The sequence below is a fragment of the Erythrolamprus reginae genome, chromosome 1, assembly GCF_031021105.1.
Source record: "Erythrolamprus reginae isolate rEryReg1 chromosome 1, rEryReg1.hap1, whole genome shotgun sequence".
Classification (NCBI taxonomy): Eukaryota; Metazoa; Chordata; class Lepidosauria; order Squamata; family Dipsadidae; genus Erythrolamprus; species Erythrolamprus reginae.
The window spans coordinates 12924860-12944419 of NC_091950.1; the positions used below are offsets into that span (position 1 = coordinate 12924860).

General features: G+C 43.6%; 1 protein-coding gene across 2 annotated transcripts in view; it reads right to left on the bottom strand.

Annotated features, from left to right (window-relative positions):
• Nucleotides 1-923: 923 nt before the first annotated feature.
• Nucleotides 924-19560, bottom strand: part of CELF5 (CUGBP Elav-like family member 5) — a 75246-nt gene continuing 56609 nt past the window's right edge. Inside the window, exons 2-9 of one of the 2 annotated variants that reach the window (XM_070732219.1) lie at nucleotides 18806-18885; nucleotides 15773-15919; nucleotides 11656-11797; nucleotides 10564-10710; nucleotides 10270-10332; nucleotides 8610-8693; nucleotides 4569-4712; nucleotides 924-1051 (exon numbers count right to left, since the gene is read on the bottom strand). In XM_070732219.1, the coding sequence (XP_070588320.1) occupies nucleotides 924-1051; nucleotides 4569-4712; nucleotides 8610-8693; nucleotides 10270-10332; nucleotides 10564-10710; nucleotides 11656-11797; nucleotides 15773-15919; nucleotides 18806-18885 (935 nt within the window). Of the gene's footprint in view, nucleotides 1052-4568; nucleotides 4713-8605; nucleotides 8694-10269; nucleotides 10333-10563; nucleotides 10711-11655; nucleotides 11798-15772; nucleotides 15920-18805; nucleotides 18886-19560 lie in introns of those variants that run through there. The other variant, XM_070732208.1, reaches the window with a different exon arrangement.

Below are 19560 nucleotides of genomic sequence, written 5' to 3' on the forward strand. Positions count from 1 at the left end.
TGGGATTCATGCGGCAGAAGGCGGTCCCATAAGTAATCTGGTATATTATAATAAGACATGAAGCCACTCTGAATCCCATGGGATTGGGTGGTTTAGAAGTCAAATCAATCAATCAATCAATAAAAAATCTGTTACTATTTTTCAACTGTTGCCACTTAAGAGATATGGACCTTAAATTCCAGCATGGCTGTCTGGGGAATTCTGGGAATAGAAGTCCTCCCATTTTAAAAAAGCCATGTTTGAAAAACCTGTAATGGAATCTAACTGCCAGTTATGTGTAGCTTAAGAAGAACTGTGCTCTGTGTAAAAGACAAGGTTTTTAATGGATTCTGGGAGTTGAAGTCCATACATGCAGACTAGGGGAATTCTGGGAGTTGAAGTCCATGCATGATGGCTGGGGAATTCTGGGAAATGAAGTCCATATATTTTAAAGTTGCCGAGGTTGTGCAACACTGTGTTTAGATGCAGGAAAATAATTTATATAAACAATAATATAAAGATTAGTAAAATAAATATGTAAATATGAATGATTTGAATAGGGATTTTGTGATTGTATGAAATATAATATGAATATTACATATTAATATTAATGTATATTAATAATATACATATTAATTAATATGTATATTATTATAGGACTTTTTGAAATAACTGATGTAGCAATGCAGAAATACTGAATGTTTGCTGATATTATAATTTTTTTCATTGTTGTAGTTGTTATTGTTTTTGTTTTTGTGCCTGTTTATTGTTGTTATCTATTTGTCTGTTTTAAAATATATTTGAAAATATATTTGAAAAGCAATAAATTGTTTTTTTTAAAAAAAATCAGGCAGATTTTTCAATCCATTCAATCCATTCAAGCTCCTTGTTTTACCTGAGATACCATAGGTTTCCTCACCTCTCCCCCTGCCTCAAATCACCTGTCAGTAGGGCTGACCAGCATCCTTTGGCCGTTTCAACTGGACCTTTAGCCTTTTCATCCCAATCTGGAATCCGTTCATGGCCTGGATGGCTGTTTGGGCACTGGAGGGATTGTCGAAACTCACAAAGCCTTTGAGGAAGGAAAGAAAGGATCTATGCAATACCCTTGTATATGCTGCAACATCCTACCTGTTGGCGACTACTTCAGCTTCAATCACAACAACACAAGAGCACACAACAGATTTAAACTTAATATTAACCGCTGCAAACTTGACTGTAAAAAATATGACTTCAGTCACCGAGTTGTCGAAGCGTGGAACTCATTACCGGACTCCATAGTGTCATCCCCAAACCCCCAACACTTTACCCTTAGATTATCTACGGTTGACCTATCCAGATTCCTAAGAGGTCAGTAAGGTGCGAGTACAAGTGCACTAGAGTGCCTTCCGTCCCCTGTCCTATTGCTCTCCTATATCTCCTATACCTTTCTTCTATCCCTATATCTCTTCTATTCTTTCATTGATATGTTCTATTACTATATCTTCTTTTCTATTCTTTCATAGATATATTTTACTATGAGTATCTCCTCTATAACCTTCATCATGTATTTTACTATGTGAATATAGATATATACCCACTAAAACCCTCATTGTGTGTTGGACAAAATAAATAAATAAATAAATAAAAATCTATTCCTCACGTTACAACCATAATGCAGCCAGTTGAAAATTGTGACAGTGGTCAAACAGATCACTGACTCAATTTTTGTAATTATAATTTTTATTTTTATTTTCAAATTTTATGTTACAAACAACAATAAAACATGACAAAGTGTCGAAACAATAATTACACACTTAAATTGAATAAATAATATATTGAAATTTTATGGATAGGTTTTTAACATTATAAATTGTTTTCAATTATTTAAATCATAATGAAAATTTTGAAGTAGACGTTATAGTATGTAATAGTATATTAAGAAATTTTAAGTATAAGTTTCTTGTTTAATTAATTGATTCTAATTATTTTAACTATATTGTTAAAATGGAAATATAAAAGTAGATGTTATATTATAGCAGTACATTAAGAAATTTTATGGAAAAGTTTTCAGTACAGTGGTACCTCAAGATACGAACCCCTCGTCTTACAAATAACTCGTGATATGAATCCGGGGTTCAGAAAAATTTTGCCTCTTCTTACGAACTTTTTTCGAGTTACGAACCGGCCTTCGGAGACTGCTGGGAAGCCGCGCGGCTGTTTTAAAAGGTGACAGCCGGGCGGCCGGGCTTCCCAGAAGCCTCCCGAACACCGGTTCGTAACTCGAACAAAGTTCGTAAGAAGAGGCAAAATTTTTCTGAACCCCGGGTTTGGTTCGGGAGGTTGCTGGGAAGCCCCCCAGCCCGGCTGTCACCTTTTAAAACAGCCGCGCGGCTTCCCAGCTGTCTCCTGAAGCCGAACGCGGAAGTTCGGCTTTGGCGTTCGGCTTCAGGAGACAGCTGGGAAGCGGCGCGGCTGTTTTAAAAGGTCGCAGCTGGCCTGGGGGGCTTCCCAGCACCCCCCCGAACCCGGGTTCGGGGTTTGGGGGGGTGCTGGGAAGCCCCCCAGGCCGGCTGCGACCTTTTAAAACAGCTGCACGGCTTCCCAGCTGTCTCCCGAAGCCGAACGCGGAAGTTCGGCTTTGGCGTTCGGCTTCAGGAGACAGCTGGGAAGCGGCGCGGCTGTTTTAAAAGGTCACAGCCGGCCTGGGGGGCTTCCCAGCACCCCCCCGAACCCGGGTTCGGGGTTCAGGAGGGTGCTGGGAAGCCCCCCAGGCCGGCTGCGACCTTTTAAAACAGCCACGCCGCTTCCCAGCTGTCTCCGAATGCCGAACGCGGAAGTTCGGCTTTGGCATTTGGCTTCAGGAGACAGCTGGGAAGCGGCGCGGCTGTTTTAAAAGGTGACAGCCGGCCTGGGGGGCTTCCCAGCACCCCCCCGAACCCCGAACCTGGGTTCGGGGGGGTGCTGGGAAGCCCCCCAGGCCGGCTGTTACCTTTTAAAACAGCCGCGCGGCTTCCCAGCAATCGCCGAAAGCCGTTTTTTTGCGGGGTTTTTTTTGGTTGCACGGATTAATTGACTTTACATTGTTTCCTATGGGAAACAATGTTTCGTCTTACGAACCTTTCGTCTTACGAACCTCCTCCTTGCACCAATTAAGTTCGTATCATGAGGTATTACTGTATATTCAGATTGATTCCAATTATTTAAATTACAATGTTAAAATGGAAATACCGAAGTAGATGTTATATTATAGTAGCATATAATGAATTATCTTTCTGTATTGATCTAAATCATAATTAGATTTTTTCCCCCTGTAGTAGTAAGACTTCTATGCTTATCGGAGCAACGGTAGCTTGTTTAAATGTTAAATGTTGTTTGTCTTAAAGAAAAACCAATAAAAATATTAAAAATTAATAATTACACAGTTATAAAATAAATCATTTTTGATTCACAGGTCATTGCATTCATAAGAAATTATACAGTTCCATGGGTCCTTATGAAGAATTCCCTTCGCCAGAAATAAAGATTCATATATTTCTGCAAACATACAAAATATACCATATACTTGAAGTGTAGTCCTATCCTTTGAAGTGAACATATTATTTTTCCTTCCTTCATCATCTGCTTTTTAAGTTATTTGGAGTATCCCCAAGGAACCTTTTAACCTTTCTTTAAATACCATTCTGTCAGAGTAAATGGATGTATCTACGTCCAATGCGGAGGTAAATACACTATTTTTGGCTATGGACAGTATCCCAACCCATCCCTTAACACTTTAAACTCCTAAATTACCATTTCCCATTCCCTTAACAACCATTTACTCATCATTATTACTGGTACTCACCATTGAATAAGACAGTGATCCTGATATTTATAAACATTATTAATACTATTTTTTTGTGTTATTTATTTGCAAAAATTATTAGTATGATGTCATTGGGCAGGAAAAACCGTGGTATAGAAAAAAACCTGCAAAGTATTTTTTTAATTAATATTTTTTGAAAAACCGTGGTATAGGCTATTTGCGAAGTTCGAACCCGCGAAAATCGAGGGAACACTGTACTCAGAAAACGCCTCCATCTTACAAAGAAAGGGGCTGTGAACTTGCTTTTGGATTTTCCTGCTTCTAAGCGTTCTACATGAAAGAGTCGTTTCCGACGGACTCGATTTTACAACCATTTTTGTAGTTTTGTAGACTTACAACCACAGCCGAAGCTGAAATTTCCATTGCTAAGCGGCAAGGCAATTGTTCAATGAGTTTTGTCCCATTTTTTATGTCCTTTCTTAGTTGCTAAGCAAATCAATGCGGTTGTTAAGTGAGTAACACAGCTGTTAAGCGAATCTGATTTCCAAAACTTGGATATTCTGACCTCAAAATATTTAGTACACCTGTCCATCTTTTTAATGATGTGCACAAATTGTGGTTTTCAAAGGTAGACAACATTACCTGAGGGATATTTCCCTCAGTTTCCTATTTTTCCCACGTGAAAGATCCTCCCTCCCTCATTTCCTTCCTTCCTCCCTCCCTCTCTCCCTCCCTCCCTCATTTCCTTCATTCGTTCCTTCGTTCATCCCTTCCTTCCTTCCTCCCTCCCTTCCAGCTCACTCACCGAAACATTTGCTCTGGTTTGTGGCCCGATCCATAAACACTTTGGAGGAAATGATATTCCCAAAAGGAAGAAACATTTGCATCAGTTCATTGTCTCCAAACTCTTGAGGCAGGTGGTAGATGAAGAGATTGCAGCCTTCTGGACCTGTGGTTGGAAAAGACAGCTTGGAGTATTGGTTGGAATTGAGCGGGCTTTGTCCAAAGAGGAAAAGATGGCATCAAAATACATTTTAAGCCACTGTTTCTCAAACTCTTCAACACCACTGATAACACAACTACTCTGCAAAAAGACCCAGACTCAGTTTCTGACTGGTCCAACACATGGCAACTCCAAATCTCAACCAGTAAATGCTCTGTCCTACACATGGGCAAAAAGAATCAGAACTTCAAATACAAACTGAATAAACAAATTATCACAGATAATCCCCACTCAGTCAAGGACCTCAGAATACTAATGACTAAAGATCTAAGTGCCAAAGCCCATTGCAACAACATCGCTAAGAAAGCCTCAAGAGTTGTTAATCTAATCCTACATAGCTTCTGCTCTGAAAATCTCACACTACTTACCAGAGCTTACAAAACGTTCGCCAGACCCATCCTCGAATACAGCTCATCTGTTTGGAACCCATATCGCATCTCAGACATTAACACCCTCGAAAATGTCCAAAGATACTTCACAAGAAGGTCCCTTCATTCCTCCACTCAAAACAGAACACCCTACGAAACTAAACTTACAATCCTGGGTCTTGAAAGCTTAGAACTACGACGCCTTAAACACGATCTAAGTATTGCCCACAAGATCATATGCTGCAATGTCCTACCTGTCAAAGACTACTTCAGCTTCAACCACAACAACACAAGAGCACACAACAGATTGAAGCTTAATATTAACCGCTCCAAACTTGACTGTAAAAAATATGACTTTAGTCATCGGGTTGTCGAAGCGTGAAACTCATTACCGGACTCTTTAGTATCATCCCCTAACCCCCAACACTTTACCCTTAGACTATCCACGGTTGACCTCTCCAGATTCCTAAGAGGTCAGTAAGGGGCGTACATAAGCGCACCAGAGTGCCTTCCGTCCCCTGTCCTATAGTCTCTCCTATATCTCATATAACCTTCATTGTTTATCATTGTGTATTGGACAAAATAAATAAATAAATAAAATAAAATAAAATAAAAACTTCAACAACTTTTCGATGGGTGGACTTCAACTCCCAGAATGCCCCAGGTGGCTGGTGGCATTCTGGGAGTTGAAGTCCACCCATCTTAAAAGTTGCTGAAGTCGAGAAATACTGGTCTAATGGATAGTCCAGAGTGGAGAATTTCAACTAAAGAGAAAGAAATCACCCTGCCTTTTAAAATCATACCTTGCAGATAGACCTATTAAAATGATGAGTAAAATGGAAGTTTATGAATATATTTCATTTAAAGAAACTGGGGAACTAAGGAATCCTTCGTGGTCTCTGAGCTTGGTGGCTTTCTTGCAGACATTTTATTATCCAGCTAGGTTACATCATCAGGGCTGTCTGCCTGAGGAATCGTGGGAGGAATCACCCTCTGCGCATGCACAAGCAGGTGGGCGGAGCCTGCCGCCCCCTTTGCGACCGGGGCTATGACGACTGACAGGTGAATGAGTGAACCAGGACCATTAAACCCCCGGTATATTCTCTCCAAACAAAGAAAAACACACCATAATGCGATCACTGGTTTCCCTGAGCACACTACGTGGCCAGATCATAAATCACAATCTCGTCTCCTCCATTTTTACCTCATCCAGATAATCTAGGATTTGGGAGGTTTAGGTGCTGATCCCGGCTTGTCTACTAAGAGGAGGAGAGATGACCATGGATTTGTTTCTCCGTCTCTTAGCTCTTTAAGATCCGCTTCTGAGCCAAGGATTACACAAATGTGGAGAAATCATGCAAAGATACATTACACAGGTCTACAAAAAATATTTTTTTTGTCATTATCGCATTTGACCTTCTACATTTCTGAATAAATATTTTTTTGTTCTGATTTCTGAATAAATCTATTTTTTTGTTCTGATTTCAAAAATGTATATAGTTTTTCTGTTAGCAGATATAGTTTCCACGGAGCAGCGTGGAAAATATTGCCCACAATACTAAGTATTGCCCACAAGATCATATGCTGCAACGTCCTGCCTGTCGGCGACTACTTCAGCTTCAACCACAACAACACAAGAGAACACAACAGATTTAAACCGCTCTAAACTTGACTGTAAAAAATATGATTTCAGTAACCGAGTTGTCGAAGCGTGGAACTCATTACCGGACTCCATAGTGTCATCCCCAAACCCCCAACACTTTACCCTTATATTATCCACGATTGACCTCTCCAGATTCCTAAGAGGTCAGTAAGGGGCGAGTACAAGTGCATTAGAGTACCTTCCCTCCCCTGTCCTACTGCTCTCCTATATCTCCTATACCTTTCTTTTCTTCCTATAACTTCTCTTTTCTTCTTTCTTAGATATATTTCACTATGAGTATCTCCTTTATAACCTTCATCATGTATTTTACTATGTGTATACCCACTAAAACCCTCATTGTGTATTAGACAAAATCAATCAATCAATCAATAAATAAAGATATAAGAAATATACTGGCAACATTAAGAAAACAGTAATCTACATATGATTGAATCTGATGAATGTGTAAGTCTGTACAGTATATGGGGTTTTAACACTTTTACATAGAAAACATAGAAGAAAAAGACCTCCTGGTCCATCTAGTCTGCCCTTATACTATTTCCCGTATTTTATCTTAGGATGGATCTATGTTTATCCCAGGCATGTTTAAATTCAGTTCCTGTGGATTTACCAACCACGTTTGCTGGAAGTTTGTTCCAAGCATCTACTACTCTTTCAGTCAAATAATATTTTCTCAGGTTGCTTCTGATCTTTCCTCCAACTAACCTCAGATTGTGCTCCCTTGTTCTTGTGTTCACTTTCCTATTAAAAACACTTCCCTCCTGAAACTTATTTAACCCTTTAACATATTTAAATGTTTCGATCGTGTCCCCCCTTTCCCTTATCTCCTCCAGACTAGACAGATTGAGTTCATGAAGTCTTTCGTGATAGGTTTTATGCTTAAGACCTTCCACTATTTTTGTAGCCCATCTTTGGACCCGTTCAATTTTGTCAATATCTTTTTGTAGGTGAGGTCTCCAGAATTGAACACAGTATTCCAAATGTGGTCTCACCAGTGCTGTATACAGCGGGATCACAATCTCCCTCTTCCTGCTTGTTATACATCTAGCTATGCAGCCAAGCATTCGACTTGCTTTCCCTACCACCTGACCGCACTGTTCACCCATTTTGAGACTGTCAGAAATCACTACCCCTAAATCCTTCTGTCCTGAAGTTTTTGCTAACACGGAACTGCCAATACAATACTCAGATTGAGGATTCCTTTTCCCCAAGTGCATTATTTTACCTTTTGGAAAAATTAAACTGCAGTTTCCATTGCTTTGACCATTTATCTAGTAAAGCTAAATCATTTGCCATGTTACAGACGCCTCCAGGAATATCAACCCTATTGCACACTTTAGAGTCATCGGCAAATAGGCAAACCTTCCTTACCAAAACTTCGCCTATGTCACTCACAAACATATTAAAAAGAAGATGCGCTTCTCACTTGCGCGAGCATCCTCACATGACATTTGGCTTTGGGCACATGCATAGAAACCGAATTTGTGTGGGTGCGCGCATGTGCGCTGGACGCACCTGTGCCCGCTGCCGGGAGCACACCGGTAGTACCGTTGGCTGTCAGCCCTCCGCTGGGTGGAGCGCTCACCTTGCAATCAGGAGACTGTGGGTTCGATTCTAGGTAGAGGCAGATATTTTTCTCTCTCTCTTGGCACAATGAAAATATATTTGCTGAACGAAACTCCTCACTGGTGTCAGGAAGGGAATCCGGCCAGTAAACACTCTGCTAGCTCCATTCAGTTGCCCAGACTCCACCCCGCAGGGGATTATGGGGTCGTTTCTCCACTATGTCCCTGCAGGAGAAGACCTACCTACCTTCTCGCTGTTGCTGCTGGATGATAGGAAGAGGCTGAGGGATGGCCGGTGCAACCGGGGTGATGGCGGTGGCAGGGTAGACAGCTGCAAAGGGCGGAAGGGAGGAAGGAGACGGAGGTGAATCCCTCCCCATTTCTGTCTCATAAAGCTCATTAATGACAGGCGTGAAGATCTTCACAGAGTTTTTTCAAGCACCTTCGTGAGAAATCTCCCTTTGCCTGCAGAAAATCTATCTAGGTCAGGGGTGTCAAACTCAAGGGTGTAATTCCATCTGTCTGTCTGTCTGTCTGTCTCTATCATCTCTATATATCTATCATTTATTGGTATCTGTATTTATCTGCATCTCTATCTCTCTCTCTCTCTTTCTTTCTCTCTTTCTTTCTATCTTTCTTTCTGTCTGTCCATCCGTCCATCCATCCATCCGTCCATATCTATCTATCTATCTATCTATCTATCTATCTATCTATCTATCTATCTATCTATCTATCATCTATCTATCTATCTATCTATCTATCTATCTATCTATCTATCTATCTATCTTTATCCGTCCATCTGTCTGTCCGTCTGTCCGTCTGTCCGTCTGTCCGTCTGTCCGTCTGTCCGTCCGTCCGCCCGCCCGCCCGCCCATCCATCCATCCATCCATCCATCCATCCATCCATCCATCCATCCATCCATCCATCCATCTATCTATCTATCTATCTATCTATCTATCTATCTGATTGTCTGTCTGTCTGTCTGTCTGTCTGTCTGTCTGTCTATCTATCTATCTATCTATCTATCTATCTATCTATCTATCTGATTGTCTGTCTGTCTGTCTATCTATCTATCTATCTTTCTAACTGTCTATCTATCTGTCTGTCTGTTTTTCTTTCTTTCTTTCTTTCCTTCCTTCTTTCCTTCCTTCTTTCTTTCTTTCTTTCTTTGTCTGTCTGTGTCTTTCTTTTTCTGTCTGTCTGTCTGTCTGTCTGTCTGTCTGTCTGTCTGTCTGTCTGTCTGTCTGTCTGTCTGTCTGTCTGTCTGTCTGTCTGTCTATCTATCTATCTATCTATCTATCTATCTATCTATCTATCTATCTATCTATCTATTTAACTGTCTGTCTATCTGCCTGTCCCTCTCTATCTATCTATCTATAGAGAGTTCATGGAGAGGGGTGGCATACAAATTCAATCAATCAATCAATCAATCAATCAATCAATCAATCAATAGATATCTGCCTGTCTGTCTGTCTCTTTGTCCATCTGTCCATCCAGCCATCTAAATTCTTTGGTTTGCTGGGTATAAAGATTTTGAGTCCCCCTTTAGACTCACCAGCAATAATTAAAAAACAACTTCAATGTCTATCTTTCTGTCTGTCTGTCTGTCTGTCTATCATCTACCTATCTATCATTTAGCTCTCGCTCTCCCCCCTTTCTCCCCCGCCTGAGAGATGCCTGGTGATTGGCCCAAAGTTCCCCAGCAGGCTTTCCTGCCTAAGGCAGGACTTGAACTCACTGCTCCCTGGTTTCCAGCCTCTAGCTTTCACCACTGGATAAAACTGCCTCTCAATCTGTCCTCCCAAGCTCTCTTTTATCCCTCTTCCCTCCATACTCCCCCCACCCCCATCAAAAGACTTTAGAGCCAGAGGAAACCATCCAAAGGGGATTACTTCATCCAAGTTACCTGCATATTGTTGCACACCTGTGAAAGTCGGATGCAAGGTCTCTGCCACAGATGAGTTTTGGGCTGAAAGAAGAGAGATTCCGTTTCTGTTTCTTTTCAAGGATTAGGGTAATGGACACAAACAGCAGGAAGAAGGAACGGGGGGGGGGGGCAGCCATTCAGCACGGCTGGCTCAGGAATTCTGGAAGTTGAAGTCCACATGTCCTCAAAGAGCCCTGGTGTCGTCCCCCCCGCCCGCCCTACCTGAACTCAGTCTGGGGAAAGTGGCCCGCAGCCTCGGCCTGTTGGTCCTACCTGTGCAGGGGACCAGCCCGTTTGCATAAACCGTCTCCAGGGCCGGGTGGCTGCTGGGAATGGCCACCATGCCTGCGAAGCTGTTGCTGATGGGGGTGACCAGTCCTGGGACAGCAGCTGTGCCCAGCAGAGGAGGTGAGTGTAACCCTGCAGGAGAGAGAGAGAAAAAGACAGGAGCTTTCTTTCTTTCTTTCTTTCTTTCTGTTCTTTCCTTCTTTCTCTTACCTTTCTTTCTTTCATTCTTTTTTCTTTTTCTTTCTCTTTCTTCCTTATTTGTGTTTCTCTTTCTCTTCCTTCCTCCTTTCTTTCTTTCTCTTACCTTTCTTTCATTCTTTTTTCTTTCTTTCTCTGCCTTCTTTGTCTTCCTCTTTCTCTTCCTTCCTCCTTTCTTTCTTTCTATTGTTTCTTTCTTTCTGTTCTTTCCTTCTTTCTCTTACCTTTCTTTCTTTCATTCTTTTTTCTCTTTCTTTCTCTTACCTTTCTTTCATTCTTTTTTTCTTTCCCTTCCTTCTTTGTCTTCTTCTTTCTCTTTCTTCCTCCTTTCTTTCTTTCTTTCTTTTTCTCCTTTTCTCTATTTCTTTTCCCTCCTTCCTTCCTTCCTTCCTTCCTTTTTCCTTCCTTCCTTTTCTTTCCTTCCTTCCTTCTCTCTCTCTCTCTCTCTTTCTCTTTCCCTTTCTCCATTTCACTCTCTCTCTTTTTCTTTCTCTCCCTCCCTCCTCCCTCCCCCTCTCTTTCTTCTACAACCTTCTCTCTTCATCCTCCTCCCTCCTTTTATTGTACCCTTTCTTTCTTTTTGCTCACATTTCTTAAACCACCAGTCCCCTAATCCTCTTTATTGCTCTCCTCTTCCAGAGTCTCAACATCTTTTTTTAATATCCTGTCAATCAAACCTTGATGCAATATTCCAAGGAGGAAGGGTATGAGTGTGTCTTACACTTATTAACCAATTCGATTCTTCTCAGTCGGATGGTGATGTCAAAAGAATGACAGGGCATGCAACCTGTAGCCTGGCTCCCTCGGGCTGGCACTGCTGTACTTTAGCCCACCCCCCCCCTGTTTTTTTCGTATACAAGCCCGCAGCCATCCGCCTACCTGAGGTTGGTGCAATTGGAGCCGCTGGCAGGCCGTTCAAGCTGACGGTGCCAATCTGCTGGATGTGGCACGGCGAGAAAGTGAGGCTGGGGCTGAGGAAGCTGCCTTGGGAAGCCGACAGGACCGTTTGCTGCTGCATCAGCTGCCACAGAGAGAAATAAGACAGCCGTGAACTCAGATTTCCAGGAGTTACTTTCAGGATTTGGAGATTTTTTATTTTTATTTATTTATTTATTCTTTGTCCAATATACAATACATATGAAAGAGAATAGACATTAAGTAATATATATAAAGATAGAAAGTAAGAAAGAAGAGAAGTAGAAGGGAAGGAGAGAAAATATATGATATAAGAGATAAAGGAAAGACAATTGGACAGGGGACGATAGGCACATCAGTGCAGTTATATACGCCCCTTACTGGCCTCTTAGGAACCTGGAGAGGTCAATCGTGGAGAGTCTAAGGGAGAAATGTTGGGGGCTGGGGGCTGACACCACTGAGTCCGGCAATGAGTTCCACGCTTCGGCAACTCGATTGTTAAAGTCATATTTTTTACAGTCAAGTTTGGAGCGGTTAATATTAAGTTTGAATCTGTTGTGTGCTCTTGTGTTGTTGCTGTTGAAGCTGAAGTAGTCGTTGACCGGAAGGACGTTGCAGCATATGATCTTGTGGGCAATACTTAGATCGTGTTTTAGGCGCCGCAGTTCTAAGCTTTCAAGATCCAGGATAGTTAGTCTATTTTCGTAAGGTATTCTGTTTCGAGTGGAGGAGTGAAGGGCTCTTCTGGTGAAATATCTTTGGACGTTTTCGAGAGTGTTAATGTCTGAGATGCGATATGGGTTCCAGACAGATGAGCTGTATTCGAGAATGGGTCTGGCATAGGTTTTGTAGGCTCTAGTCAGTAGTGAGAGATTGCCAGAGCAGAAGCTACGTAGGATCAGGTTAACAACTCTGGAAGCCTTTTTGGCGATACACATTACTTGTTTTTAAAAAATTGTGAAGAAGGTATTAGCGGAATAGTACCAGAATTTATTTATTATTAGAGTTGAAAGGGACCTTACAGGTCATCAAGTTCAACCCCCTGCCTGAGCAGGAAATCCTACAGCACCCCAGCCAAATGGCAGTCCAATCTCCTCTTGAAAATGTCCAAAGTTGGGGAGTCCACAACCTCCGCTGGCAGGCCGTTCCAATGGTTGATCGCTCTCACTGTCAGGAAATTCTTCCTTATCTCCAGGTTGAATCTTTCCTTGGTCAGTTTCCAACCGTTGTTCCTCGTCCGGCCCTCTGGTGCCCTGGAAAACAGTGTGTTCCCCTCCTCTCCATGGTAACCCCTTAAGTACCTGTATACTGCTATCATGTCCCCCCTAGCTCTTCTTTTTACTAGACTATCCATGCCCAGTTCCAGCAACCTTTCCTCGTATGACCTGGTCTCCAGTCCCTTTATCATTTTAGTTGCTCTTTTCTGCACCCTCTCTAGAGTCTCTATATCTTTTTTGAAGTGTGGTGACCAGAACTGGATGCAATACTCCAGGTGCGGTCTGACCAGGGCTGTATAGAGTGTTATTATTACCTCTCTGGTCTTGGAGTGTATCCCCCTGTTCATGCAGCTTAGGATTGTGTTGGCTTTTTAAGCCGCTGCTGCACATTGCTGGCCCATGTTTAGCTGGTTATCCACTAAGACTCCAAGATCCGTTTCAGTCACATTGACACAATGCAGGCAGTCCTCGACTTACAACCACCACTGAGCCCCAAAATTTATGTTGCTAAGCGAATGGTTGTTAAGTGAATTTTTGCTCCATCATACGACCCCAGGCGATATTGTTTGGCTGATGGGACCTGGAGAAGGCTGAGTCTGTGGGCATTAACCGGCCACTGGGATATACAGGGTGTGTTCCAAAAGTAATGCAATTATTTTTTTAAAAAAGTAATTTATTGAACATATTTGCACAGACACTTAAAATTCTTCAAAGTACTGTCCTTGGGTCTCTACACATTTTTTCCAGCAACTCTGCCATGACCGGCACGTGCCATGGAAGGCGTCTTAAGGGATCTCTCACAAGGTCTTCGTCACGGCTGATTGGATCTCTTCTATGGATGAAAAACGGATTCCTTTCAAGGCTGCCTTAATCCAAGGGAACAAAAAGAAGTCTGCTGGGGCGACGTCAGGACTATAGGGGGTGGGGCAGTGTTGGCACCTGGTGTTTGGCCAGGAACTTGCGGACTCCTAGCGCGTTGTGGCAAGGCGGGTTTTTTGTTCATAGAAGTGACAACAATCTTCCCAGCTTGCAGCATTATTTTTATTCCTACTCCCTCCGAAGTACAGTGGTACCTCCACTTAAGAACTTAATTCGTTCCGTGACCAGGTTCCTAAGTAGAAAAGTTTGTAAGGATAAGCAATTTTTCCCATAGGAATCAATGTAAACACAAATAATACATGCAAACCCATTAGGAAAGAAATAAAAGCTTGGAATTTGGGTGGGAGGAGGAGGAAGAAGAAGAAGAGGAGGACAGTTGCTGCCAAAGGAAGAAGGGGAGGGGAGGGGAATCAAAAAAATCTAAAGCTTTAAGGCTTAAAAAAAGAGAGGGACTTTGAGACGAGGAGGAGGAGCACACTCCTCCCATACATTCAATACGAGGCTGCTTCCCATACATTGAGCCGGAAACCTAGGGGGAATGGCAGGAAACTGACTGGGCCTTCATGCCGCTCTCAAATTTCCTGGGAAATGTTTCCGGGCTCGGGTTCTTAAGTAGAAAATGGTTCTTAAGAAGAGGCAAAAAAATCTCGAACACCCAGTTCTTATCTAGAAAGGTTCTTAAGTGGAGGCGTTCTTAGTTATTATTATTATTATTATTATTATTATTATTATTATTATTATTATTATTATATAATATTATATATTATTATTATTATTATTATTATTATATAATATTATATATTATTATTATTATTATTATTATTATTATTATTATTATTATTAATTAGATTTGTATGCCACCCCTCTCCGTAGACTCGGGGCGGCTCACAACAGTGATAAAAAAAACAATACATGGTAACAAATCTAATACGTATTTAAAATCTAAAAATAACAATTTTACATTAAAAAGTCTAAAAAACCCCAATATATAAAAACATACACACAATCATATCATACATAAAAACTACATGGGCAAGGGGGAGATGTCTCAGTTCCCCCATGCCTGACGGCAGAGGTGGGTTTTAAGGAGTTTACGAAAGGCAAGGAGGGTGGGGGCAATCCTAATCTCTGGTTCCAGAGGGTTGGAGCCACCACAAAGAAGGCTCTTCCCCTGGGTCCCGACAGCTGACATGGTTTGGTTGATGGGACCCGGAGAAGGCCAACTCTGTGGTGGCTCCGACCCTCTGGAACCAGCTCCCCCCAGAGATTAGGATTGCCCCCACCCTCCTTGCCTTTCGTAAACTCCTCAAAACCCACCTCTGCTGTCAGGCATGGGGGAACTGAGATATCTCCCCCTAACCGGCCACTAGGATTCGTGCAGCAGAAGGTAAAGGTACCACTGCAGTTTTTTTTCATTGCTACTCCCTCTGAAGAAGATTTTTTCCAGCCTTAAGTCTTTGCAGAAGGTATTTTTTCAGCCCTAACCAGGGGATAAAATAATGTGCTGAAGCTGACTAGACTAAGGACACTAGCCAGATGAATACCTGGTAGGTAGATCCCCCCACCCTATTTTCCTCCCCCCAAACTAAGGTGCGTCTTATACTCCAAAAAACACAATATGCCCTTGTTTATTGCAATGATTTCTTTCTTTCATGGTTGTTTGGAGGGAGGAATGGAAAACAGTAACAAACAGGCAAACTGATAGGAAAACCAGGGAAGAGAGTAGAGCTGGCATTTGACATGGGCATTTCGGCAAACTTCCCACCACAGTTTCCTCGTCGCAAAAACCGCAGGCGTTCAACATTGCAATATTCATTGCACATTTGTCCAACTTTCCCAGTCATTTTCCTTCTTGCAAACGCTACAGACCTCCGGAAAGTCTCTTCCCCCACCATGAACCCTGGCGGCTTCTGGCCGCCCCGGAGCAGCCTCTGTTCCCCGGTTTTGACAGGAAGAAATTGGGCTCATGTCCTGTTGATACTTACTGCCTGAGCATAGGCGTTGTACGGGCTGAAGGGCAAGGCGAAGGAGGGGGTGAGGATGCCAAGCTGCCCCACCATCTGCTGCACTCGCCGCAGCGTCCGCTCCTTGTCCGTGTCCGCGAACTTCACCACGAGGCTGGAAGAAGCACCCTGCTAGACAAAAATGCAAGCTTGGGGTGGGAAAAGTGAGGACAAACTGGGGCAAGAGCGGTTTAAGAAAGAGGTTAGACAACCATTTGCCTGGCATGGTCTAGAGTGGTGATGGCGAATCTATGGCACAGATGCCACAGGTGACACGCGGAGCCATAGCTGCTGGCACGTGAGCTGTTGCCCTATCTCAAATCCTAAGTTCATGTGGGTGCTAGCCACCTGATTTTTTACTTGTACAGAGGATCTGGGAGGGCGTTTTTGGCTTCCAGGGAGCCTGTGGGAGATGGGGGAGGGTGTTTTTACCCTCCCCGGCTCCAGGGAAGCCTTTGGAGCCTGGGGAGGGAGGCACATGAGCCTCTTGGGCCCACCAGAAGTTGGGAAACAGTCCATTTTCAGCCACCAGAAGGCCTCCGGGGGGGAGGGGCAGGAGAAGCTGTTTTTGCCCTCTCCAGGCATTAAATTATAGTTTAGCTATAGTTTATAGTTTAGTTTATTAGATTTGTATGCCGCCCCTCTCCGAAGACTCGGGGCGGCTCACAACATAACAGTAATACAATACATTACAAATGTAATAGTAGAAAAATTAAATCAATTTAAATAACATTAATAACATAGTAAAATCCCTAACTATGCAATCATACACATTCAACCTAATCCATATACAGTAAGGCTGAAAACATAATTAAAAAGGGGGGGGGGGGAAGAAGGTGATAATTATTCCCACACTTGGCGACAAACATGGGTCTTCAGGATTTTACAGAAGGCGAGGAGGGTGGGGACTGTTCGAATCTCTGGAGGGAGTTGATTCCAGAGGGTCGGGGCCGCCACAGAGAAGGCTCTTCCCCTGGGTCCCGCCAGCCGACATTGTTTAGTCGATGGGACCTGGAGAAGGCCCACTCTGTGGGACCTAATCGGCTGCTGGGATTTGTGCGGCAGAAGGCAGTCTTAGAGATATTCTGGTCCGATGCCCTGTTTAGCTTTATAGGTCATAACCAACACTTTGAATTGTGATCGGAAACTGATCGGCAGTTATGGATTTGGGCACTCGCGCATGTGTGATAATGTGCACGCACCTTCTTTTGGCATGCACCCTCTTTCACCATCACTGGTCTAGAGAGTCTTCCGCTTGGGCAGGGGGTTGGACTAGATGACCTCTAAGGCCCCTTATTTGTCCTGCTTAAGCAGGGGGGGAGACGTCCAAAATCCATTCAAACACTGTTATTTTGTCATTTGTCCAGAATGGTAGTTCCACCGGCAGAAATGAAGATGCGTGCGCAGCTCCAGCTGATTGGCAGCTGTCACTTCCTGGATTACTGGTCTTGTCTCGGCTCTTCATTTCCCCCCTGCTGCTGCTGCTGCGTCTGCGCTCCTTGCTTTTTCCTCTTCCCTCCCTCCTGCCCGGCTCCCCTCCAGCCTCACGCGGCCACTTCCCATCTGAGGTGCAAGAAGAAGGCATGGGCGGAAGCGGCGCTGGCAGCATTTATGCTTCTGGCAGCACCCTTTGGCCTAGCTATCCAGCCTGAAGCTGGGGGGGGGCCACCCAGGAAGGAGAGCGCGGGAAACACAAAGCAAATTGTCACCCCAGAGAGCGACTCTGGGAAGGTTGTAAGTTGAGGACTTAACAGCTCACTTGAACGATGATGATCATTCAAGCCATTCTCGTCTGGCCACATGGCCGGCAAGCCACTCCTACCCAGTCATATGACCATTAAGCCACACCCACAAAATAAGCCACACCCACAGTGTGGCAGTAAATATTTTGGCTGCCCATTACTGCCTGCAAGACCCCTTAAGCTGCATGCGCAGCACACCAGTAGCAACGGTAGGAGCAATCCACCCCTGGTGCCATAGGTTCACCATCATGGCTCTCAAAGGATGCGAATGACCAGCTGTCCAGAAGAAGCATAAATCTTTCCGTTCCCCAACATTCAGTGAGACCTGGAGAAGCCCCTTGGACGAGAAGTGAAATGTCTTCCAAGAAAAACACTGGAAAAGCAGAGTTGCCTGCTGAAAAAGCACCTTTGGGGCAACCATGACCTGGACAACTGAGAATCTCCAGATTTATTTATTTATTTATTTATTGGATTTGTATGCCGCCCCTCTCCGGAGACTCGGGGCAGCTAACAGCAACAATAAAGCAGTGTACAATAGTAGTCTGATATTAGAAACAATTAAAAACCCATTAATATAAAAACCAATCATACATACATGCATACCATGCATAGAATTGTAAAGGCCTAGGGGGAAAGAGTATCTCAGTTCCCCCATGCCTGACGGCAGAGGTGGGTTTTAAGCAGCTTTCGAAAGGCAAGGAGGGTGGGGGCAATTCTGATCTTTGGGGGGAGTTGGTTCCAGAGGGCCGGGGCCGCCACAGAGAAGGCTCTTCCCCTGGGTCCCGCCAAGCGACATTTTTTAGTTGACGGGACCCGGAGAAGGGACCTAACTGGTCGCTGGGATTCGTGCGGCAGAAGGCGGTCCCGGAGATAATCTGGTCCGGTGCCATGAAGGGCTTTATAGGTCATAACCAGCACTTTGAATTGTGATCAGAAACTGATGGGCAACCAATGCAGACTGCGGAGTGTTGGTGAGACATGGGCATACCTAGGGAAGCCCATGACTGCTCTCGCAGCTGCATTCTGCATGATCTGAAGTTTCCGAACGTTCTTCAAAGGTAGCCCCATGTAGAGAGCATTACAGTAGTCGAGTTTCGAGGTGCGACCCTACTTGGACCGGGAGTCACTGCTCACAGTCACACAGATTTCCTAGCAGGATGTTTGCTCGCTGCTCAATTTCCATTCACCCAGATGGGGATGGTGCTAAATTATATCCACCTTGGATCCCCGTGTTTCTTCTTTGAGCGGTAACAAGATTTTGGTGTTTACTTACGGGCATGGTTTGGCTGCCATGGAGAGCGTGGATGGCCGCTTGGGCTTCGTTGTGCGAGGAAAACTTAACAAAGGCACAACCTGGAAAGGGACAAGATGAAACCAGGATTAAGGCGGAGAAGATGCCGAGAACTAAGAAGAAATTTCCCTGACCATGAGAAACATAGAAGATTGACGGGAGAAAAAGACCTCCTGGTCCATCTAGTCTGTCCTTATACTATTTTCTGTATTTTATCTTAGGATGGATGGATGTTTATCCCAGGCATGTTTAAATTCATTGACTGTGGATTTACTAACCACGTCTGCTGGAAGTTTGTTCCAAGCATCTACTACTCTTTCAGTAAAATAATATTTTCTCATGTTGCTTTTGATCTTTCCCCCAACTAACCTCAGATTGTGCCCCCTTGTTCTTGTGTTCACTTTCCTATTAAAAACACTTCCGTAAAATAATATTTTCTCCCATTGCTTCTGAACAATCAGTCAGAGGAACGACTTGCCTCCAGAAGTTGTGAGTGTTCCAACATTGGAAGTTTTTCAACCAGAAGAGATTGGACTACCATTGTTCTGAAATGATATAGGGCAGTGATGGCGAAACCTTTTGGCACCAAGTGCCAAAATGGGAACACCCTCACCCGCATAGGTCCTAGAAACCACATTTCTGCACTGGGGGGGGGGGGTCTTCTGGTTTCTGGTGCGCGCATGTGCACCGACCACCTGGTCTTCCAGTTTCTGACGCACATGCACATGTGAAGAACA